The sequence below is a fragment of the Manis pentadactyla genome, chromosome 2, assembly GCF_030020395.1.
Source record: "Manis pentadactyla isolate mManPen7 chromosome 2, mManPen7.hap1, whole genome shotgun sequence".
Classification (NCBI taxonomy): domain Eukaryota; kingdom Metazoa; phylum Chordata; class Mammalia; order Pholidota; family Manidae; genus Manis; species Manis pentadactyla.
The window spans coordinates 137,265,745-137,290,065 of record NC_080020.1 but is presented as its reverse complement, the minus strand read 5'-3'; the positions used below and the strand labels follow the sequence as shown (position 1 = coordinate 137,290,065).

The window sequence follows — 24,321 nt, the reverse complement described above, 5'->3', positions numbered from 1 at the left end:
ACAATATACACTTAGATGTTTACATTTTGACTTCAGGATGATATCCCTGACTTTCACAGATCATAATTAAAATGATCTTAGGGTTTTTTCTTTCACTAAGTGTGTTTAACCCAAAAAGGCCAATTGAATGAAAAAGCAATGGATGTTCTCTGTGCCTGCTGACTTTGGCCTGTCCCCATGAGGATGATGATTTATTAGCAAAGTAGATAGACCTGATTTGGTCCAGTTTAACAATAGTTATTGAGTTGGAATCAAATGCACTTCTGCACAGAAAGTGAAAACAAGAGGCATTTTATGATGGAGATGCAGAAGAGCCCCTGTCTGCTGTGTCGTCACAGACCAAGAGCTGGCAGTGGTCCATTTCTGTGCATCAGTGCAGAGTCCAAACACTCAAAGGCACTTAGAAGACAATATGGTGTGATGACTGTTCACGATATGAAAGACGGGCCCCTCAGAAGACCTGTTCTTCCCAGAGGCCAGTTCTGGATTTGCCTCCAGTTGGTCCACTCAAATCAGAGCCTGTTTGGTGGGATGACTTATGACATAAAGATATAGCGTTTAAAAAATGTTAATGTTTATTCTTTTAAAACTCTTAAGTGTTTTTTTCTGATTATAGAAAGTACCACATGTTTATTGCACAAAACTTGTGCATTACCGGAATGTTCCAAGTAAAGGATGAAAATCCCCATGATTCCACCCACCAGATATGACACCTGGTTTTCTGCGCACACACGCGCAGTGACACCGGCGTAGCACTTTTCACAGTAGGGGGATCAGGCTCCTTGTGACGGCCTGCAGTTCACATGTCTTTAATCACCAGTATGCTGTGGAACATATTTCTGGGAGCTGATGGAGATCAAGGCCACCCCTTAAATGGCCACTGAGCACCTCAGGGGTGGCAGTGCCGTGGATTTCTGTACACCCTCTGAGCAGTCCTTCCTTGTCATAAGCAGCCTGCAGAGGCCGCCCTGTGCATTACTGTACAGCTATGCCCAGTGTCACTATATTATGGTGAAGCTGGTTACTGGCTCAGAGGCATGGACACGCCCCGTATGGGTAGGATACACGTTGTCAAGTTGCTCTCAAAGCTTATGCCAGGTTGTGCTCTCCTCAACAGCACGTGGTGGAAGTCCCCCCATGCCTTTCCAACCGTGAGGAAGAGAGGACTTCCGAATCTCATTGGTGACAGATCTTGTCTCTAAACTTCCGTGTCTTACTTTATTGCGGTGTAGCATCTGTGCTACTCTGCTAACACTGCTATAACCAAGTGCCGCTGAAGGGGCGGCTTCAACCACAGAAAGTCACTCTCTCCCCGTCCTGGAGGCCAGACATCCAGGACCAAGGTTCTGGCAGGACTGGAACCTTCTGAGGCCTGTCTCCTTGGCCTGGAGATGGCTGTCTTCTTGCTCTGACCTCACCTAACCTTTCCTCTGAGCCCTGTGGGGTCTCTTCCTCTTCTCTGAGGACACTGGTCCTATTGGATAGGGACTCAGCTTTATAACCTCATTAGTCCTTAATCACCTCCTCAAGGGCCTCATCTGGATGCAGTCACAGGAGAGATTAGGGCATCGAAGTGAGAATTGTGTTCACAGTAGAATCTTAACATGGGTTTTTTTCCCATTTGAATTTCTTATTTCACCCCTTGTCCATTTGTAATTTGATTGTCCTCTGCCTTATTTTTCTTAGGAACTTTTTTGTCAAGTTGATTCCTAGCAATCTGTATTAGTTACCTATTGCTGCATAACAAATTACCCCAAAGCTCAATGGCTGAAAACAGCGAACACCTATAATCTCACCACTGCTGTGGTTAAGGGACCCAAGCACAGCTGGGGCCTGACTCTGGCCTCTCGTGAAGCTGAGTCAAACAGTGGCAGAGGTGCCATGTCATCTGAAGGCCTCGCAGGGGAGGCTCTGCTGCCGAGATTGCTCGGGTGGTGTTGGCTGAGTTCGGTTCCTTGCCGGCTGCTGGCCGGAGGCTCCCCAGTTCCCTGCCCCTAGGCCTGTCCATGGGGCAGCTGGCTCTCCCAGGAGGGAGCTAGTGCAGGAAGGAGAGCCCCAGAAGAGAGGTCACGGCTGTCGTGTAGCTTGACCTCGGAAGAGACAGCCCATCACTTCTGCCATATTCTGCTCATCAGAAGCAAGTCCCAGGTCTTGCCCACATCGAGGGGAAGGCACAGGGGCCGGAGGGCCAAGAAGGGGGATCACCAAGGCCTTGTAGAGGCCACCCATCACAGGAGCATGGCTATTTGTTGAGTGTTAATGAGTCTTGTGTCCATTGCTTTTTCTAACCTGTTATTGATACTTAGGAAAAGTACTGAATTTTCATATATACATAATATATTTATATAGAAATAAAATTTTACACCTCATTTTTATCATGGCTTTTTCTTTATGCCTCAGGCATGGAACACTAGGGCCATGACAGTGCACAAGTCTACCAAGGCCTCTCTCGCCCGCAGGAGCCCGCTCGGTGTTTAACAGGCATTCTCAAGTACGCTTGGATCCTTCAAAGCACATGCTACTGCTCTGGGCACGTGTGCGTTTTTAATTGTTGGGGACGGGATTGTCCTCCACGCCCCAGCACTCAGTTTCCTGAAGCATTACCATCGCTCTTTAAAGTCTTATTGCTGCTCACTTGCCCTGCCGTGCGATCACCCACATTTACTCACCACCTGGGGAGGGCCCGGCATCCCTCTGCCTCTTTTGCCATCTCCTGTCCCTAAACTGGCCTTCATAGGCACACATGTGCAGATCCCTCTGGGATTTATGCCCAGGTGTGAGCTCATTGGGTCATAAGGTCTGTGTGTACGGACTTTGTCCAAGTACTGCCAGAATTTTCCAGAGCAGCTTCCCTGGCAGGTCCACACTCTTACATGAAAACCCTTGGCATCATCCTCCAGCCTAAGTTTTGCCCCCGGTGGGTATTAAGTGGTGACTTCCAGCTGCTTTAATGTGTCATTCTCTGATTACTGGTAAATTTGGACATCACCCCAAATACTTCTCAGCCGTTCATATTTTCTCTTCTTTGAATTGCTTGTTCATTTCCTTTCCCTACTTTTCTCTGTGTTTTCTAGTTGTCTGGCTCTTTCTTATCAATTTTCAGGAATTCTGTGTGTTTTCCAGATATTAAGTCCTAGTGTGGATCGTATACATTGCAAATATTTTCTCCCATTATATGCATTACCTCTCTGACTCTCACCTTTTATTGAAAAAAAATCTCTAATTTTGACATGTTCCATTCATCCATCTTTTCATGGTAAATGCTGTTTGTGAGACCATTTACTCACCATTACATCACAGGCTATGCCCCTTTATTTTCTTCCTTTATAAACAGACTATAAATAGACCTTTTGATCCACGTTGATCTACTTTCTTCAGGTGTGCTATTAGATGGAAGTCCTGCTTCATTTCTCTCCAGATAGTGAACGGGTTTCCTCAGTCCCAACCACTGAACCACCTGGCCCATTTCTGCTGCTTTAGTTTTGGCCATTTTTATCCTGTAACAAGTCCCCATAGCAATAGGATTCTATTCTAGCACTCTCTTCTGTCCCATTCACCTGCCTGCCTACTCCTGTACAAATATTATGCTATCCTTCGGAATGGCCTCCTAGTCTGTCTAACATCAGACAGGACAAGACCCTCTCGTTGCCCTTTGTAGCTTTTTGTGGATCATCCATGTTCTATGTAAAATTTTTCAATCATCTGTCAAGAATTTTACTCATAGTAGTGGGTTCTAGTAATCCCAAGAGCACACCCTGAAATCTCAATACAACACACCCATGTCTTTCCTGCACATTGTCTGAGGCAGTTTGGTGCCTGCATTTGGAGCATGTGGCCCCCACATTCACAGCAACAGAGGATAAGAATGGGTGAGCAGTCAGCTCTGAGCTGCCCCTGCCCAGAACAGATGCACATCACTTGCATGCTGCACATCACAGCAGCACTGGCATGCTGGCCAGAACCAGCCACAGGGCCACAGTCTGACTCAGAGACTTGGGAAATGTAAGGAAGTGCAGGTTGTTTGTGGGCCAAGTGCTCTCTCCCACATCCAGTTCACCAAAAATAAAGGCACCAAGTTGTACACATTAAATATGTGCACTTTTAAAATATGTGCATATTTTTTAATATGTATATGCCAATCACACCTTAACAACGTGCTTTACAAAAAGACCTAAGCCTTTAGGATTTTCTGAATAGGTATTTCTATCATCTACAAATAATGAGGTCAGCAGAATATTGCATCCCAGTGGCACAGAAAAACTCTTAATACTGGGAGAGGGAGGCAAACAAGACCCAAGCAAAACTATTATTTCTACCATTTCAAATGTGAAGACTGAATAAGCTTGATTTTTGTATATTTGAATCTTAATGCAAGTCAAAGTAATATCAAACAACAAAGCTGGGAAAATTAATTCGAATAACTGTCCTTACATCCCTGAAAATCATCACTGCAAAATATTCCCAAAATTGACTGTTCCATTATTAGGAAAAGGGTATTTTGATGATTTACTCCTAAATTTCTTTCAACATCTAACTAGTGAGCTCCACAGCAAGCCCTGCCCAAAGTTATTGCCTGGAACATAACACATTGCATGAGGTGTTTTCAGTTAGAACAAAATATTTTAGTTTGAAATCCCAGCGTTCTGAAATTGTTTACCTTATTAAAGATACTTAGTGGACAGCCCTGATCAGAACTTGAGTCAGGGGCGAAGTGTTTAGTCTGCAGGACTACAATGATGCTGGCCTGTGCAAGTGGGACCTGTCGGGTGCTGCCCACAACCGGACCCGTGACTTGATGTTGATCTCCTGTCCACACAGGGCACTAGTTAGTAATGACTGGTGTGGTGGTGGGGGGTATGCTCTGGTCAAGGAAGGGTGGGATACCCTGGCTTACACAGAGTCATCAAAAATTCTTAGACCCAACAGTATGCTGCTTTTTCTTGTGAATGTTTAGTCACGGTTATAGAACCACCACTTCCAAAAATTCTTCATCACAGGTTTCCAGCTCTAATTCCAGGTACAGGCTTGGGTTGTTGAAGTCCACGGCCAGTTACTGCCTCTGCTGCCAGGGATAAGTCATTTGCCCCTTCATTCTCTGCGTGACCAGTTGCAAAACTGCAATAAATGCATCCACCTCTTGGATAAGAATTAGCTGAGCTAACGTGTAAAATACCATGCAGGATACATTTTGGGAAATGGCAACACAGGCACTGCCTCATGTTTGGAATTCTCACTGTCATAAAGGAGCCTTGAGGTCAATGCTGGAAATTCTACAGGAGTCGTCACTCACTCCTCTGGAAGCGTGACTGAGCGCCCCCCGGGTGCTAGGTGTGTGGCTGGGCCGTGCTGGCGGTGAGGACGTGAGGGGCCAGGTGAGGAGGGGCGATGCCGTCACCTCCAGTCCCACCAGAACACACAGGGAGAAATGCTTTGTCCTCCTCAGTTTGTCTCCTAAGTTCACAGACATGAAAATAGGCTAGGGGAAAATAAAGTAAATAACCATGGCTGATCTGAACTTGCTGGTAGAGTAGACCCATCCATTATACCCATGGTTAAAATTAAGTATCCAAAATCAAAATATAATTTACTTTATTTACAGTCGCCTAGCAACTGACAGCCAATTAGGCATTCTCATTCTTCCCAGAAAATTGGAAACCAAGAATTCTTAGATATATATGATGTATGATATTGTTTCATCAGAAATATTATTTATGTAAATTGCTTCACTTAATTTGTATTCCATTTTAGGTATCTTGAAAATACATTTGTGTTCAAATTTAAATAGTTTTTATTGGACTTAATATCAAGTTCATCATTTAAAGTCATGCATGGCAAAACATGCTCTTTATTGCACATTGTGGGTGCAGATGTCTCATGGGAATTTGGTTTTCCTTCAAGGCTGTGTCTTTATAGGGGCTCCAACTGGCCCTCTGTGACTAACGCAGCTTGCTTAGCTACATTAATTATTATTGTGTGCAATTACATTGACCCTACCTGACCTTGATAAAGAAAACTAAAGTGGTTGGACTTGGCAGGTTATTGTCTTGATATTGAGATTAGGTAATTGACAAAGTATAAATTAAGGGTTCATTTTGGTCCCCCTCCTAAAATTCCCCAAATCTGTGGAGTCTAGGAAGCTCCTGCTAGTGTCTTGGATAATGTGGAAGGAATGCTTAGGAATCTGTGTTCCAGGTCAGAGGCTGACCGCAGCATTTCTTAGTGGGGTGACCATGTTCCTGCAGGTTCTCATTCCAGTGAGGTGACCTGCCAGCTTTTGTTTACAGCCCCGTATCAGGGAAGATAATAGTTGCTTTGTTTGCCATACCAAGAATTGAGATACAAACAAGAAAGCTCATTTGAAAATAATATAAAAACTGTAGCAAGGTTTGCAAGGATTATGCACAAGCTGGAAGATATGTGTCCTCATGCAGCGTGGCAGAGCAGGACAGCGTGAGAGAACCTGGCAGCTCCATCCCCTTGCTGACTGCCACGATACCTGCTCTAAGTGCTCCCCCAGCAGCAAGGATGTGTTTGCACATGTGTCCTTGCAGCACCTGTTGCCCCTGTTCTTGGTGCTCATGTGGGTTCTGATCAAAGACAAGACCCCTCCCAGCGGCAGCACCAAGTCAGGTCACACGGAAATGGAAGGGGCAGAGCAAAGCAGATACTCCTTCCTCCAGCCCCCAAGTTCAGTGCCCTTGTACAAAAGAGGCAGACTACTTTGGGGAAATGATGGGATGAATCAAATATAATCCCGATTGGGTGTGTAGTGGGAGGAAGGGGTAGAGTTAGTCTAAGATAGTATTCTAAGATAATAGTCTGAGATAAATCAATAAAGTGACCTTTTTTCTCCCAAAAGGGACTTTCACAATTGGATATATTGCTTAAACATCGATTTTTAGCATTTAAATATGATTTTGAAATGCTCAATTAAAAATTGCACCGATATTGTGCAAATCTACTGGTAATCTAGGCATGTCTGGGTGTGGGCCACTAAAGTGGGTCACCCAGTATTTCTACTTCCATCTCTGGCTGTTGCTTTTTCTAGTGTAGAGGAGTGGTTGTGAGCATGGACTCTCAGACCTCACTTTGTGAGTTCAAATTCCAGCACCACCACCTGCCTGCTGAATGACCTTGGGCAACGCACCTCTGTGCCTCAGTTTTCCCCTCATGCCAGAGGTTATAGCAGTCCCCCCTGGCAAGGATTGAGCCATGTGAAGGATTTACACATGTGAAGCCCTCAGAACAGGGATTGATACAAGCTTTACTGACCAGTGTGTATTGCTTCAAGATTCCCAGGGGTGTTCAGAAGCATTGCTGAATTTTTTTCTCTACTTCTTATAATTCTGACTTAATCAAAAAGAAAAGATTCTGCAGCAATACCTTTATACAAATAAAAGAGTTGAAATCAGAACATCCCCATAGTAATGACCTAAAAGTAATAATAGCCATCCCAGTTGCTTATAGAAGAAAATCACTTAGTTTTTATTAGGTCAGCCATAGTCAGTCCCTTGGTTTTCTGAGCTTTCTGGTCAGAGACTAGAAATTTGAATTTAGAACCAACTTCCTTTCTTCATGACAACCTTAGCACTATCTTACAACAGAGCAGTGCATTTTCCAGAAAGAGCCCCACCTCAACACTGTTTCTCAACACTGAGTAAGCCGTATCTTTTTTTATGCCACGCCTTTGTCCTGCCTTTTCTTGCAAACAGAAAAGGCATGTACTGGGTTTCATTTACCTGGAGCCATCATCCATACAACACCAACACACTCGGTGAGGCAGGGTGACCGTGTGTTGCCCTGAAGTGTTTTGAACCGTTTACTTCTCTCCAGTTACTTGTAGCACACTGCCAGGTGGGCTTTCAGTGCTCAGAGTTCTTAATTTAACAAGAAGACAGTTGGGGGGTCCACAGAGAGGGACAGGAAGGTGGGGGAGGGTGATGGAGGGGTGGGCAGGAGGTGGGATCTGGAGGAGGCAGGGGGAGGCACAGGGAGGGATAGACTCCAGCCGTGCAACATTACCTGCCAGAAAGTATGCTTTATGAAGCCCACTTAGTTTTTATAATAAAGTACGTCAGGATTAGTTGAGTTACCAGATGTATTTGTCACACCCTCTGAGAGGATCAGAATGCTCCAGGGTCCTTGGAGATCAGGGTGGCGAGTGTCTAGACACCCACCGGGGGAGTGCCGGGGGTCTGGGGGGCTGGTCTGGTCATACTTCTCTCTTCCCGTCAGCAAACAGTCTAATAATGACCCAGAGGTGAGGGAGGTGAGGGAGGCTGCCTTCTGCATCTACCACCCTGACACCTCATTAGCGCCTCATTAGCAGCCAGGGCACAAAACAAGCAAAACTGTGTTCTCGGGGCAAAGGTACCACCGTGGCTCATGTTTACTCTAAGGTGTGTGGTTATTAAAAGTTCTTCTAAACATAGTTTAGAAGTTCTATTAAAACACAGGGGCAAGTTTCCCACGGGGGAAAGATCCCATTCAAGGACCCTCTGGGGATGCTGTCAGCGTCACAGCACTGCTCAGCTGACATCGCTTCAGTGAGAAGCCTTGTGTGGGGCCGCCCTGCGTAGACTCACTGTGGAATGGGATGGTCCCGAATAAGGCAGAGGCTGGCGAGCCCAGTCACAGCCACAGGCAGTGTTCCCCCCGTGGGCAAAACCAGGCCTGGACTCTGGCTGGTACCTGGGACGGTGCAGCTGAAGCCAAGGGCTCCGTGAGGCATGTCCAGCCCTGGGGTACCTTTCGGCCCTCTCAGAAGTTGGAGTGACCTTCAGCCATTGCATGTTAGCCATGCCAACCTGCTAACTGGTTTTCTCAGTGGAAAACCCTAGTGGCCACCAATAGTGATTTGCCTTTCGCAGGAGAGCAGTGGCCCACTGGGTGCAGAGACAGGTGGCAGCATCTCTTCCCCGCAGACCCCAGCTGCAGGGACTCGGAAATCCCCACCGCCACCCGTCCTAGCTGGGCTGGCCTCCCCCAGTGAGCCTGAGACACCAGCTCACATCTGTGCTGAAGGTCTGCAGTCCCATGAGAGCACCCCACTCCCAGGGCCCTGCACAGCGGACCCTCCAAATGCCCCCACACCCCAATGAGCCCCCCATAACCTTCTGTCTCAGACCGAGTTGGCATCTGCCCATTTGCCCACCTCCTGTGCTTGTCCACCAGGACCTCCGTGCAAGGAGCAGGGCAGCAATAGGGCACCCCCAGTGGGCTGAAATGGAACCCCACGTCTTTATGAGTGTCATTCCTCTATTAAAAAATAGTGAAGCAGTGAAGAAATAAAGTACTTAGACCACATAGAGCCTCATGATTGCTGTTTTCACAGCAAAAACACTCTTTTGAAAGTAATACACAGTTTAGAAAATTTGTGCCCATATCATGACATTTTCACATTTTAATTTTTCTGGAAAATATATCTCAAGACTTGCCATGACTCCAAAATCTCATTCACTTTATTTATTTAATGCTGCAGAACCAAGCACTTTAAAGTTCCTGAGCCAACTGTGTTACGTGGTGGGAGCTTTCTCTGTCTTTACACATCATTCTGCTTGGGGAAGACACAGCTGTAAGATGCCACCATAAATGGCAAAGCCAGTGCGCTTCCTAACACTAGACGCCGGCTCAAGAGTAAAGGCAAATGTTACCTTGGTCGCCTGTGAAGATTTTGTGTTACTTCTTAATGTAATTTTTCCAGAGCAGCCCTGTTTGGGATGATTTTGTCAAACTCCTGGAGCTCCTGCCAGCAGGGGTGGAGAGCAGAACATGGCTGCCCTCTTATGTGACAGATGAATCCCCAGCGTGCTTCCTGTCATGTTTTCTAGTGACATTCGCGGTCTCCCTCATCTTTGGGGCTCCCTGTGGCATTGCTGTAACTATTGTCTGTGCTAAGACAGAACCTTACGCACAATGCAGTGGGTCATGGAGAGGGTCTTGATCAGCCGTCACGAGGGTCATAAAATCAACAGCAAACCCTGGGAAGGGTATCTGGCCAAAAGCAGATTCTCTCTCATGACACGGGCTGAAGCACAGCTGGTTTCTGTCGGGCAAAAGGCGCCAGGTGTAGGGAGTAGGTGTCCCCTCTCATTGGCAGTTGGTCTACCCAGGGCCTCTGCCTTCCCCAGGAGAGAGGAAGGCCAGGCCTCACAAAGCCCCCTTGTGCCTGAGGGCATCCCTTCTTCCACGTGACATGCAGCACAGGAAGGCAGTGTGTCTCCAGTGCCCGTCCTTCAGTCAAGGCCTCTTGTCCAGCCAGAGGTGGCCCTGGGCCTGGTGGGGCTGTAGGTGGGCGGCCGCAGGTCGGAGTGAGCAGGGCTCAGCCCCCAGGAAGGAGGGCTGCATGAGGAGGAAGCTTCAGAGAATGATCAGGGTACTAAAAACGATCAGGGCACTGTGGGGAAGAACCCTGATTCTCATCCTTTTCAAAATGTGTTCCAAGAAGAAGGGAGAATAGAATACGCATGGTGCCCCAAGGTAGGACCAGTGCGGCGGGAAGAGGGTTGGCCTGTGTTCTGACCTAAGATGTCAAGCTGGGTAGGAGAAGGCCACCATTCCTTGCCCACCACCCACCAAGTGCAGAGCGGACATGGTGCTCTCCACTGTGAGCGGCCGGGTTGTGAGGCTAACTTAACACGCACGCAGGTATCCAAGCAGAGCCCAGTCCAGGGGAGAGAGGTTTGTAGATAAGGATGTGCTGATATATAGGGCATCTGGTGGGTCTGCCCATGATACCCAGGCCTGGCGGTTGCTTAGGGCCTACTCCAGACCCTACAAGAGACAGCCAGAATCAGTGCATAAGGGAAGACACTAACAGAGTGGCTGTTGTGTGCTAAGCAAGTATTTTAGCCTTGAAAACGGAACACCATGCCCTCGGCTCGGCCTACCAAAAGAGCTTCCAGCTAACATGGAAACCACTGGTTGCCGCTCATCTCGGGAAATGGTCCAAGAGTGAAGGAGCTCACTGAGGAAGGCCCACCTGCTCACACCCGGGAGCCAGTCGGGAGGGCACCAAGGTGCACACGAGTGTGGCGGGGAGGTCAGGCTCTTGGCAGCAGAGGCTGACCCAGCATAGGATCAGCTCAGGGCTTCCACAGACTCTCTGGTAAACACGGAATGGCAGGCCAGAAGTCCATGCTGAGAAGTGGGGGCAGAGGTACAGAGTTCAGTGACCGTGGCTTAGTGCATGGCGTGTCCCATGTCCAGTAGGGAAATCCAGAGTGGCAGCATTTGGTGGAGTGGATGGCCAGTGTCATATTTTCTTCCTACATCTGCAGCCCTTGTCCATTTCTGAGAGCCTGGCCTTGGGGTTCAGAGCTTGTCCTCCAGTCCTGCACTGGAATCCCATGTGACTTTCTTGACCTCTCTGTGTCTGTTTCCTCATCTGTACACCAGCCTTGAGGGTAGCAGAGCCCACCTACTGGGGTTTCGGGGAGGGTTTAATGAGAGTGTCCAAACCCGGTCCTGAGCAGGATACCGGGGGAGAGCAAGCACTCAATATAGCACGTGATTGCCTTTAATAAGTATGTCTAGCCAGCATTCAGTTCCAGGGCAGCTAATGAAACCCACAGCGACCCAGCTGCTTAAGCAGAAGTATAAGTGTTAGTGGAATCTCAAGGAAAAAATTCAAAATGATTATCTAATATAATTTAAATATTTTTGCAAAACTTCCTTTTTCTCTGCTTGCTTCTTGCAGGAGAATACAGTGTCTCAAAACAGATTCAATAATGCCTAGAACTTTCTTTAAAGTGTAAAGAGATGCATGTTGTTTTGCAAGCATCAAAAACAGCCATGAATGTGCCAGTGGCCTGAGGATTTTTTATGACAATATTAAATAAAGTGGCTTCACTTTAATTACTATTGGACAGTCTCCAAGTTTACACAAAACTGATGCTGGCTTTGTCATCCTGAGAGGTTGAAAATTTCAAGGAGAATATCTGCCTATGTTTATTATGTAATACTTGGGGAAATATTTTAGAGACTGTAACAAAGAGTCTGTGGTTACAAAAGATTTCTCAATGGAAAGTTCTAGAATGTTCTACTAAGTAAACAGCCCTTCCTGAGTGAGGCTTTGCATCCTAGGCATTATTCTTGTACGTGGCCCTGGTGAGTCACCATAGGAATCCTGGCCAGTGGTCCTGCCAGGGGAGGGGCTCAGACCTGGCTGAATGTACTCACGCACTTTGCAGGCTCCTGGGGGAAGCCCTGGGTCCCTCCCCTGGTCCCTCCTGTGAGCTCCAACCCCACCTGAGATCTGTTGAAGGGCAGGCACATAATAAATCTTGGAAAATACAGGTTTGCTTTCATGGGAGTTTTTCATAGCTCAGGAATTTTTCTAAAGAACTAGATTTTTTTTTAATGTGCAGAGATTACTAAAAGAAAAAATAAGGCCAAGAAGAGTTTTTAAAGTTCTGATGTTATTAAAAATCAAGCAAGCATCACAGTTCCGAGATGGCTATTCCCGCCTCCTCAGGGCTGGTCCGTGGGTGTTTTACAGGCACTCACCTGCCATCTGCGCGTGGACTCCAGCAGTGATGCCCCCCGCATGGCCCTCCTGCTGTCCCATGGGCTCCCTGCTTCTCCTGCCTGACCTCCCACCTGCCCTCAACTCCCATTCCTGGGGTATCTCCTAAGACAGTGTCGTCCACAGGCTGCCCTATGTTGCTGGCGCCCCCGCCCCTGCCCCACTGGCCTCAGGCACCAGGCCAGCATCGTCATCCTTCTCTGGACGCTCAAGGGCGTGCATGTGTGCCTGACTCAAAGGTTCTGGGAGGGTGACTTGCTCAAGAGCTGGTGGTTTGTGGACAGCTAGTGGCACAGTCCCCTCCCTCCCTCACGCCTCCCCGTGGTTCCTCCGTCATGTCTGTCTTTTGAACCCTGTGATGTGAGAGCTCCAAGCTCCACATCCAGCAGCCTCGTGCACCATGTGCCAGATTTCTGATACACACTGGGAGCCTGGCCAACTCAGAGGGACTCAGCATCTTACCCTGGAAGCCTGTTTCCTTGTGGGGCAGAGCCTGGAGTGCCCTGGGCCTCCCTACCCTCCATGACAGAGCCCACCTGAGTCTCGCTGGCCTGGCCGCTGCTGGACGCAGCCCCTTCCCTCCACCTGCATTGCTTCTGCCTCAGGCCAGGCCTGTGCCTGTCCTCTCTGGACTGTGACAATACCTAACTGGCCAACACTGCACACCTGCCTGGCTGCCCACCTCCCAAGTGACCCACCCCAGAAGATAACCTGCCCCCGTGTCTGCCACCGACAGGAGAGGTCAGGGCGCTGCAGGCAGGGGCTGAAGGCCTTTCAGCCTGACCTGTGCTGAGGAGCACTGTGTCCCCAAAGAATGTTTCTAAGGCCTAACCCACCCTGTCCCCACCCCAGATCCGCCCATATTTGGACATCAGGTCCTTGCAGATGTAAAGGTGAGATGGGAACATCTGCAGTAGGGTGGCCCAAATGCAATGACAGGTGTCCTGGTAAGAAGAGGGAACTCTGGACACAGAGACAGACAGGCACACAGGGAGAAGGCCACAGGGACCTGAGGCGGAGAGCAGGCTGATGAGGCCACAAGACATGCAGCAGATTCTCCCCGACAGCCTCCTGAGATGGCCCTGCTCACATCTTGGTTTGGCCTTCTGGCCTCCAGGCCTGGGAGAAAATAAATGCTGTTTCAAGCCACCCAGTGCAACGCTCTGTTATGACAGCCCCAGGAGCAAATTCACATCCCATCTCTGCCTCCTCTTTCTGTCCTCCTAGGAGTACTGGCACACACTCCCTAAGCAACTCCCGGCTTCTACCCCTGCACTCTGGCTGCATCATTCCATTTGTCCTTGAGTCCACCTCCTGAACCACCTCCTCCAGCAAGTCTCCCAGCCTGTCTGGCCTCCCAGGCAGGGTTTGGTGCCCTCATCTGCACTCCCATGCTCAGTCTGGAGCAGGGATTCTCAACTGAGGCGATTCTGCCCCCCAGGGGACACTTGGCAATATGTGGAGACATGGGTGGTTGTCACCCTGGCACGGGGCTACTATGGGCAGCCAGTGGGGAGAGGTCAGGGGTGTTGCTAAGCATCCACAATGCCCGGGACAGTCCCCACAGCCGAGAATGACCCAGCCCCAAATGTCCACATTACTTGGGTTGGGACTCTGATCTAGAAAACACTGGCTCCTGCAGAGATATTAGCCGTTTGCATGCATGCCTACCTCGCTCCGGGTGGGGAACAGCATACACCCATTGCTGTGACAGCCCTCCCTTCTGTGTAATTGGACGGCAGGTGGAACACTTCCTACAGCATCAGGTGACCTTGTCAGTATCTGCAGACTAAAGTACACCTTAACCTGGTGTGCGCAGTCCCTGCCCTACCGAAAGGTCTGATAGACCCAAGTTTGTCTTAATGGGTGGACCACAGGGTGATGCTCCAGCATGTGCATGCAGTGAGGATGCTGTTCTGATAGGGACAGGGTCACAGTATTCTTCCGGACGCTGCCAGGGTGCACACAGCAGGCTGGGGACACTTCACCATCTCCTGTGGGTGCTCTGCCTGTCTGACGGGGACACACACAACCCACGATACACCCTGTGGACCGAGAAAGTCTCCCAGGGAGATGGCTCAAATGCTTGGGGGTGCATTTCTTCCCCAGAGATCACGCCTGTCTTCTTGTGAGTGCCCCTAGATCAAGGCAGTGGGCTCTCCCTCTTACAGCCTCCCCAAGGGGCAGTTCCAGTGGGCCACCCTGTCCTGGTGTCCTCTGTTCTCATGGAATGTTCTGGTCACCTGTCTGGCAAACGTGCTGTTCTAATAGCCCTGGTGTGTTTGACCTGGGCATGAGTCAGTGGGTGTCTCAGACTCACAAGACAAACAGTGTGTCCTCAAGGTGGAACTTGGAGAAAGACAAACAACTTACTGTTTCTGAGGTGAATGCTTTGAACTGATCATTTCCAGAAACTTCCTTACAGTCTTTCCAGCAACAAGATCTGGGAATGCAGTACAAGTAGCTGGGGTGGTTAGAGGACGGCACGCAAATGAATCTGTTATAAGCTGTTGAAACCGTGGAAGTCAACGAAATCATATTGGGCATGAGCTGAATAAACTCGAAGGAGGGCCCAGGGGTCTAAATGCCTGGGCCGGGGGTGGGGTGGGGTTGCTGAGGGATAGGGGGTGGGGGTCAGGGACAGAAGGCAGTGGGCTGAGCCATCTGCCTCATTCATGTCCTGATTGGATGTCCCTGTGGTCTGAAGGCAAGACCACCACGCCCGGCATGGCACGCTCCCCCCACCCCCAGTAGGAAATGCCTCCCCTGGCGGCTGTGTGCCCCCCACAGTCCAGGGAACCCTCATCTGCCTTTGGCCTTGCCTCCACATGGCACTCTCTGGTCATCACCCAGTGGTCTGGGGTACACAGCTCTGCTTGAGTTGGAGGTTAGGTCACCGAGTGGAGGCTCACTTCGCTGACCAGCCCTGATACTCAAAGCCCCTAAGTGGAGTGCTATCTGAAAGTTTAATAAGGTGGCACATGTGCAAATGGTGCACAGCAGCTCATCAGAAAGTCAAGCTGAACTTGGATGAACTGCCATCCCACTTGGTGGACAGGGGCCATGTGGGGAATTGGCAGTCTCAGGGCAATGTACTTCCAACACAAGTCCACTGAACTCCTCAGCAGCCCGTGTGCATCGACAGCATGTCCCACTGTGTCCTTCTGCCCCCTTCCCCCTTCTGCTCTGCCCTGCCTGGTCTGGGTGCAGTCCACAATGGGCTAGAGATCGCCCACTGTAAACTGCCACCCTTCAAACGGGTTCATGTGGCCTGGGGCTGCCCTGACTCAGCCAAGAGGTTTCCCTCAAGGGTCCTGCTGGGTTCTGGTGGGCAGTCCTTCCCCTGCAGGGACCTCTGTGCCTCTCCCTGCAGCTTGAGAGTCACCCTCCCAGCCACATACGTGCACAGGCACACAGGACATAGTACAAACACATGAGCACCCAGTACATGCTCATGCACATGCAAACATACACATGCGTGTGTGCACACAGGGAAGGCATGCATGCCACCATGCATACCCACATGCTCAGACCTGTGGCAAGTGCTGCAGAATCAAATCAGCTCATTTCTGCTTGGGGCTTCGTCAGTTTGATGCCTCATTGGACCAGATCCTACTGAAGTACCACCCTTAATGGTCAGTGGCTCAGCGTGATTGTCCTGATTTGGGAATGTGTTTCTCTGAAGCAGTCTCATCTTTGTAGAGTTTTACCTATCCTCTGGAACTTGTAAGTTGATCGCTTTGAACATTAGACCTTAAAAGAAAGGTGCTGTCTCTCCAAGTGGGCCTCCTTTCAAAGATGCCTGTGAGTGTGTGTTCCTCTAGTGAGCCACTCACGGCTGTTTCTCCCCCACACAGCAGGTTACAGAGAGAGTTTAAAATAAGCACCATGCTAAGCTGAAACCTGTGTTGGAGGAGTTAGGGTTTGTGACTAACAATTACAGGTTCAGAGACTTTGAAAACAAGCTGCAGCTTATGATTCAGCCCAGGAAATGAGTGAAAGAACCTTGGAGCTTTACAGGAGTCTGGAAACTCCACTTTTAAAGGAGCAGAGGCCTGTCATTCACAGGCAAAAAAACACAAAAACACCGCAAAAGTATGTTTGCAAAGAAAAGTAGTAAGAAGAAAAATCTAATCAACGGAGAAATTCTAAGGAATGCCTTTATGTCAACCTGTTAAAATAGACATTATTAAAAAGGTTGAGAAATTAGCAACATAAATGCAAAATATTGAATTTGCCTGAAAACATTTTTTGACCAAATAAACCAAGTCATGATATTCACACGAACGAAATAAATTTTGTGCATTTTTTTTCAGAGGAAGAATAAAACTAATTTTGCCTAAGAATAAGACCTTTTGTGATTGTTTCAAGAATATAAAGTTCTGTTTATTATGCCAAGCCTCTTATATGTTTTAATTTATTAAATCCTTATAAAATTCAGTATCACATAATACTATTATTAAGCTTATTTTACAGAGGAGGACTTTGGGATTCAGAGACGTTAAGTAAGTTGCATCACACAGCCAAGGTCACAGCCCTGAAGTGTTGGAGCAGAGATTTGAAGCTAGGTTTGTTGAATTCTGTGCCCCCACCGCAACACATACACACACACACACACACACACACACACACACGTGCCACAATTTTACCAAGTGTCTGTCCATTGTTCTCCGAATACAGCTGGCTGTTTCAACTCTGCTTTGGGAGCCTGCACCTCAGCACTGCACCCTAGTGAACACCTACCACCCATATGTCCAGCCTCAGCTCAAGTGTCGTCAAGCATAGAAATCTTTCTCGATGCACAGACAACACACACTACCCCTCCCTGCCCTCCTTCTTCTTCCCCCACTGCCCATGATAGACTCCATCCTCTCCCCTGAGTTGTGTGAGGACCAGAGCTGCTCCCACCTTAGAAAGCCCTGCAGTCGCAGCAGCCAGCACAGTTCCTAGCTCGGGGAAGACTTGTAGCAGTCGTTTGCTAAACAAATAGAAAATGAACTGACCCCTCCTTGCGCCGGGCCATCTTTAGTCTGTACACCATTAGTTCTCAAAAGGGTGATTTTAAACTGCAAGGGAACATTGGGCCATGTCTCAAGACAATCTGTCATAACTCCTGGGGTGTGCTAGCATCTAGGGACACAGCTAAACAACACCCTGCAGTGCACGAGATCGTCCCCAACAGAGAAAGACGTGGCCCATGAGGTCCATAGTGCTAAGGCCGAGAAACCTTAATGTACACCTTGTCTCGGTGGCTACAGTACACCCAGTTGTCTCCCCATAATGGACCCCAAGACCTCAGGGCAAGGCCAGTGTCACTTTGTCATTTTAAACCTAGCACCCAGCATACCGAATGGATGTGTGATGAACATGCAGGGTGCCGAAGTGCCAGAGCCAGACTGAAATTCGATGTGCGCATTAGGGTAATGATAGCCACGTGAGTTCAGGAGGTTGAACTGCAGACCTGAGTTTGGGGTCATTTATTAACGGTGTGGAAATGTTACTATGTTGAATCATCGTGATTGGCCTCCCAAAAGCCATAAGGCAAAAAAAGCCAAACCAAGTACCAGCTAATGGGTCTGTTGGACAGATGCAGCCCTGGAGAACTGCATTCCGTTAGCACTGCTCTGCATCATATTACAGGGAGATTTTAAGGTCATTTGGGCAAAATCCAATCGTTGATCATAACTATAAGTTAACAATCTGTGGCTCAGGAGAAAGAAGGTGTTCACTTGTCTAAACTCTTGGTGATGACACAAAGCTATCACATTGGGTTGTGTAAATTGTCACACCCAAGTCTTTCTGAATTAAATACAAGTTACAGATATTTGGAGAAAAATAAGAGTTGTTCAAAGGAAAATCTCCAGAATAAACTCCTTGATTATTAGTCAAATGAAAACAGACATGGGAGAAACATGAATGTTATGAAACTAAGGAAAACAATTCTTAATTGTATACACTTTAAAATTCTCAAAGTGTTTGCAAATTCAGTATCATCTCTGATGTTCATAGTAATGTGCGAAGTAGGTATCATCCCCACTTTTAGAGGAAAATACAGAGGGTTAGAGGCATTCCTTTTCCCAGAGTCCACCCTCTAGGAGACCGCACCCCGGGAGGAAGGATGGGAGAGCCCTCAACACCAGAGTGGCCGTGGCATGGCGGGGGCCCAGCCCTCGGAGCACTCCCCGCTTCTGGGTGCATTTCAGCGAAACAGCTCCGCCCCGCCGGCAGAGCCGGGACATGTAAGTGGTGGTTCTCAAGCTCAGTGTTTCAAGGAGTGATATTTAAACAGCCAAACAGAAGAGGACAGGCCATCTATGAAAAGATGTCTGTTAACTGTAAACTGGCATGTAAGATGCAGGAGACGAGAAGAGAGTTCTTTATGAGCAGTTGAGTGCAGAGAAGGCGCTGAGACCTCCGACTGGTGTACAGCAGGCTCTGTCTCCTGGTTGCTGAATTGACTGAGTGCTGGGCTTTCTGTTCATCATTCTTCCTGGGAAGAAAAGACAACAAAGAGTGGTCTGTTCATTTCGGGTTTTGTCTGTTGTTTTTTTGCAACAATAGGGGCTTTCACAAAGAATAGGCAAAGTATATGTTCATGCCAAAAGCCACAGAATATTCCAAGACTCTGGTGAGTCTGTATTTGTCTGGCTGTTTTTAGTTCAGAATTCTCAAATCATACCATACATTTTCAGTATTATAGAAAAGAATGATAGAGATGGTTATAATTTGCATTTTATGCAATAAATATAGCCCTTGATAATTGCTCCCACTTTATGTAGAAATTGATGCCAACACCCTACAACCATGAACTTGCTAATAGTTGATGAAATAACTTTGGACTTTGATCTCAACCCATCTGATGATGATTGTAAACGTATTAGCTTTTAGTGGTCCCTTTTTATCAAGTATAACTATACCAATATACAAATCAGGAAGTTATAAAATTAAAACTAGGATTCATATCCTGGAGAGGCCTGGGGAAGTTTCTGGAAGACAGGAAATGGCAATTTTCCTATCTTCTTCTCTTCCGGTCTTCCTTCGTTATTTTGGCAGGTCATTTGATGTGAACTAAGGGCAGTTTGAGAGGGGTGGTATTGGTCTGCTTCTCCATCCTTGAAATATAAATATTGGAAAGGCAGCATGTGTTCCAAATTTAATACACAAAGTAGTCCTCTATTGCTGGTTTCTAGCAAGTCAGTGCCATTTCCCCCCAAATGCAGAGGCCAGTTCAGCTGTCTCCCCCACTGGAATTATCAGTGTGTTATCCGACAGAGCTAAGATTGGGTGGACCTTGCCTGCCTGCAGTCAAACAGACCTGGGTGGCTGCCACCCTCAGTGCCTGTCCAAGGGAACAGGTACGCAATGTGGCCCACCGAGGCTGCTGGTGGTGAGGCCTGGCTCCAATGCCAGTCACCTTACAACATGGACGGCACACACCCACAGGTGTGTTATGACAAAACTATTACAGAGCAGGAATGCAGAGGGCCTGTTCACAGTGACTCGTCAGTACAAGTTCATAAACAGCAGGGGATGGTGGAGAATAGTACCCATATGCTTCCAGTGGACGGAACTCAGCCAGGCCTTTCAAGGGAGGGGTATTTTCCACCTGGCAGTTTGCAGGAGATGGTCTGGCAGGTGAGCAGGTCCTCCTGGAGGAGCTGAAGGAAGTCAGCCAAGGAAATGTGCCAACGGGCCAAGAGGGAGACTCAGCTGATCCGTCAGGAGGCAGGCAGGTGGGGACAGCGGCTGGGTGGGAGCAGCAGCTTTGTCTGACCGGGGGTCCAGCACCGCCCCTCCTCCTCGTTTTCCTCTGTCCGCTCACTCCCTGAATGCCAGAGAAGCCTCCGTTCCCAGAGCCCCTGGGGGGGTGCTGATGGCCTAAGACGTGGCCAGTGAGTCGCATCTTCTGGCTCCTTCTACCTCGTGGTCTAGAACCTTCCGTGCCTATCCCAGCAGCATCAGCCCCGCCTGTCCTCTTCAGGCTGAAATGCTCCATCTCTGGCCCACCCTCCCCAGGCCCCCACGCTGGGCCTGGCTCAGGACTCCAGGACAGCCCTCCCCAAGGCCGGGGCTCCTTGGCTGCTCCTGCAGTGGCCCCCGTGGGACACGGATCCAAGAAATCCACTAACTGTTTCTGGACTTGAATTTGAAATCAGACTTTTAAAAATATGTATGTGAATGTAGGAATATGCACCTCTACATATAAATATATATCTCTGCTCATCTCAGAGGTACTGAACGGTCAGTTGTAGGTGTTCTTTGGTGGTTGGGAAAGGAAGTTAGAACAGAATTTTGCCCTAGGGACCAGGCGTCCCTTCTACGCGCAGCCCTCTGGGTAAAGCTGGCCCTCCCTGCACCGTCCCCCATCCCGGGAGCTCCCAGCAGCAGAGCAAGTTCATGGGGATCCGATGACCATTTGGGAGGATGCCCCCCGAGTGTCTGCCACCTCCCCTAAAGGCCTGCCCTCCGCTGGGCTCCTGCACTGGCTCTGCACTGAAGCTGTGACGTTCCATGTCTTCCTTAGGTCACACTGACCCTGACGTGAGAAATCCCCTCAACTTCGTGTGTTTTTAACAAAGAAGGCAGAAAACAGGACCACCTCTGACCTGGTTTTTCTTTTCCTCTCACACAGGGGCGGATCTGTAGAAAAGCCGGCAAATCAAAAAAGTCCTTCAGTCGCAAGGAAGCCGAAGCCACCTTTAAGAGTTTAGTGAAGACTCATGAAAAGTACGGGTGGGTCACCCCGCCCGTCTCTGACGGCTGAGGTCGCACTGCGCAGTAGACGCTAAGCCGCCACCCCACACACACAGACGCCCACATCTCCTCCTCAACGCTGAGCATCCTCCACCTTTTTCTACTCCAGTTGAATGGAATCCTGAATGCCAAGGAGACACTTAAGTTATTTATGAACAGATGTGTTTACAGAGAGGAAGAGCAAGCAAATGCAGTTTGGGATTAGGTTTCGATTATAAATGAATGATCATCTCTAAGTCACATGTGGAGATGGTGACATTTCCCAGCCTGCCTGCCCCTCTGCCCCGCCCCAGTCACATTGCCCGTAGCTTCTTTCCATGAACAGCACCTCCAGAGAGCAGCAGGAGAGCCAGTGCCCACTGCGCCACCCATTCACACGTCAATGGCGCCCTCGCATTCAGTAGGAATGCCTGCATCGCCAGTACATATTTGCTGTGCTCTGTATCTGTTTCTCTCCCTGGCAGGCCACCATAACTTGAAGACGTGTCTTTTCTGTGGCCCCGTGTGACGACATGTAGACCTCATTTGTGCTATGACCTCTGACTCATGAAAACAGAAATGTAATATTGCCAGGTTCCAGTGATTTGAAACAACAGCCGCCTGCTTGGTTCAACGTGCTCTCTGTGCTGACGTTGTGGTGTGCGGCTGTCCACAGGGAAGCTGGTGCCCTTCAGCGAAAGGCAGGGATGCTGCAGCCACAATGGGCACACGGTGCAGAACCAGGGGCTTGACCCCTGGGGTCAGAGCAGCGGGTGGTTAGATGTGGACAGTTTCTTTCTGTATTCTGAGATGCTCCTACAACAGTGCATTTGTGTTCCTGTTTTCTCTCAGCTGGTCAACCCACCACCAAATGCAAAAGACAATTTCCCACCCACCGAGGACATCAGACTCATTTCATCATATGTGCTAGTGACAGGGAATGCCAGACCGCCAAAAGGTACCGAGTGATTGATGATTTGCATGACCCGGTTTCCTTCTTCACCCAGTAGTCACGTGTGAGTCCCCAGGCTGGGGTGTGTGAGCACCCTGGCTGTGATATAAACCACCTGTTATTTAATCTCCCCACAGTTTCATTTTTCTCTTCTGTTAAGTTACTTAGAACTTTCTAAGAAACTCCATGAAATGAGGAAATACTGTTTATAATAATATGCGGGGAAGAGGTGAAATGTTCATTCCAAGTGGAAAATCCTATTGGACACATTTTAAATAAAATCATGCATACCTGGCACACTGCCTCAAGAATCTAATCATTGTGAGTTACACTTCCATTTAGAGTACTTAATCTAGTTTTCTAAATGTAATATTTCAAATACCCCAACAGCACCCCGTGGCCAGGTACAAGAAATGGGTCTTATGAGAACCTGTGGTCTTTGCAAAAATTCCAGGGGATTAAAATAGCCCCCAAACAACCAGGGGGGCAATGAGAAACCAGCTGGAAGTCTTGAGGAGTGGTTTGGCCAAACTTGCATGTTGCCCATTACGTTTTCCCATTATGCAGGAAAGTAAACCCTGGCTGATGATAAAGAATTCTTCAGGCAGTTTTGGGGACCTGCTCCCTTGCCCATGGCTGTCAGAGAGCTGAGATACCTGGCCTCAGAGGACAGGCATCAGCCCCGAGCACAGCTAGCCCTTTGCCAAGTCTCCCCTTTATTGCTGCTTTTATTTGTCACCACTTTCACACACACCCCAAATGCCCGTGCAGCTCTGGAGTGGCTGTGAATTGAGAATGTGTGACCTCCTGCTCCTGTTCCCGCTGAGTAATAATAGTCATGAAATTTGATGATAATGAACTTAAAGCATTCATTCATCTGATCCTCTGCAGCGGAATTCTCCATCCCAGAAACCTGACATTTAGTGGATGGTCTTTTGGGCTATTCATTGTAATGGAATGGATAGTTTAGGACAGAAGTAGCTTCTAGCACCTGAGTTTCTTTCTTTCCAGATATTTCCCCTTCTAATGTAAAGTTAAAAATAACTTTCTTGGGAACCATTATGTATATATTTGGATAGATACATTTTATATATATACACCCACACATATAATGTATATCCAGAGCTGGGTCACTCCAGTGCTGTTTATTAGCTACTGGATCACTTGTCCACAGTTGTTTCAGGGCGTCCCACACTTTAGGGGCAGCAGGAGGTTCCTTATGACCCCAGGGAGGGCTAGGTCACTGCCGACAGCGACGGGAGACACTGGGCTCATTTTACCCTCCCCACACACACACCCTGAATTTGACTTCTATGTGTTAGAAACTGGAAGTTACAGAAAAAATATTCTTAAGTGAAAGAAACACCATTTTCACTTAAATTGGTAAGAATTACTTATTTTAAAAGCATGGAGTACAGTTTGAAACTTGACTATTGCTCTCTTAGTTGGAAGCAAGAACTGCCTTTCTGGTGGCTGGAGGTGTCGTGGGCAAACATGAAGGTGTGGATCAAACAGTGGAGCCCAGCCATGGAGGTGCCCTGTGACCCCAAGTGGGGGTCCTGCTTCCGCCCATCCCTGAAGTAGACCCAGGCCTCCAGAGCCTGGTGGAGGGAAGGGGGCTTCCTCCGGATTGGCAAACTGGCCGGCTGGGGTCACATTCCCACACAGGCTGAGAAATCCCATCCTTCTTCAGACAGAGGGGAATAATTGGTTGGGGTGTAGACACATCCCGACAGCTCTGTACCCCCACTTACTGGTGAGAACTCGAATCCAGCCCCAGGCCACAGAGCCAAGGGAAGGAAGAAATACAAACCCATGTGCACTTACCCTGGGCATGAACTCCTGCCTGTCCGGTGCTCTTCCTGGGGTGCCCTGGGTAAGGCTTGTGCCCATCTCCACCAGCACATATGCACACACACACACACACACACACACACACACACACACACACACACACACGCGCACATTCCCTAGGAGCCTCGCAATCTCTAAAATCCATCACTCAGAAAAAACGGGGTTTAGGCCTAAATCTTTTGGCTCCCAACTTCACTCTATCAAAATTCTACCCTATTTTTTGAGAGAACAATCTTCGCACTAGTGAAAAAGGCCC

At 48.5% G+C, this 24,321-nt stretch overlaps 1 protein-coding gene across 1 annotated transcript in view; it reads left to right on the top strand.

Moving 5' to 3' along the window:
* UBE2QL1 (ubiquitin conjugating enzyme E2 Q family like 1) overlaps positions 1-22,508 on the top strand; it is a 40,793-nt gene extending 18,285 nt beyond the window's left edge. Inside the window, exon 2 of the mRNA XM_036896702.2 lies at positions 21,159-22,508. Coding sequence (XP_036752597.1) covers positions 21,159-21,290 — 132 coding nt within the window. The 3' untranslated portion in view covers positions 21,291-22,508. The remainder of the gene's footprint in view (positions 1-21,158) is intronic.
* The last annotated feature ends 1,813 nt before the right edge of the window (positions 22,509-24,321 follow it).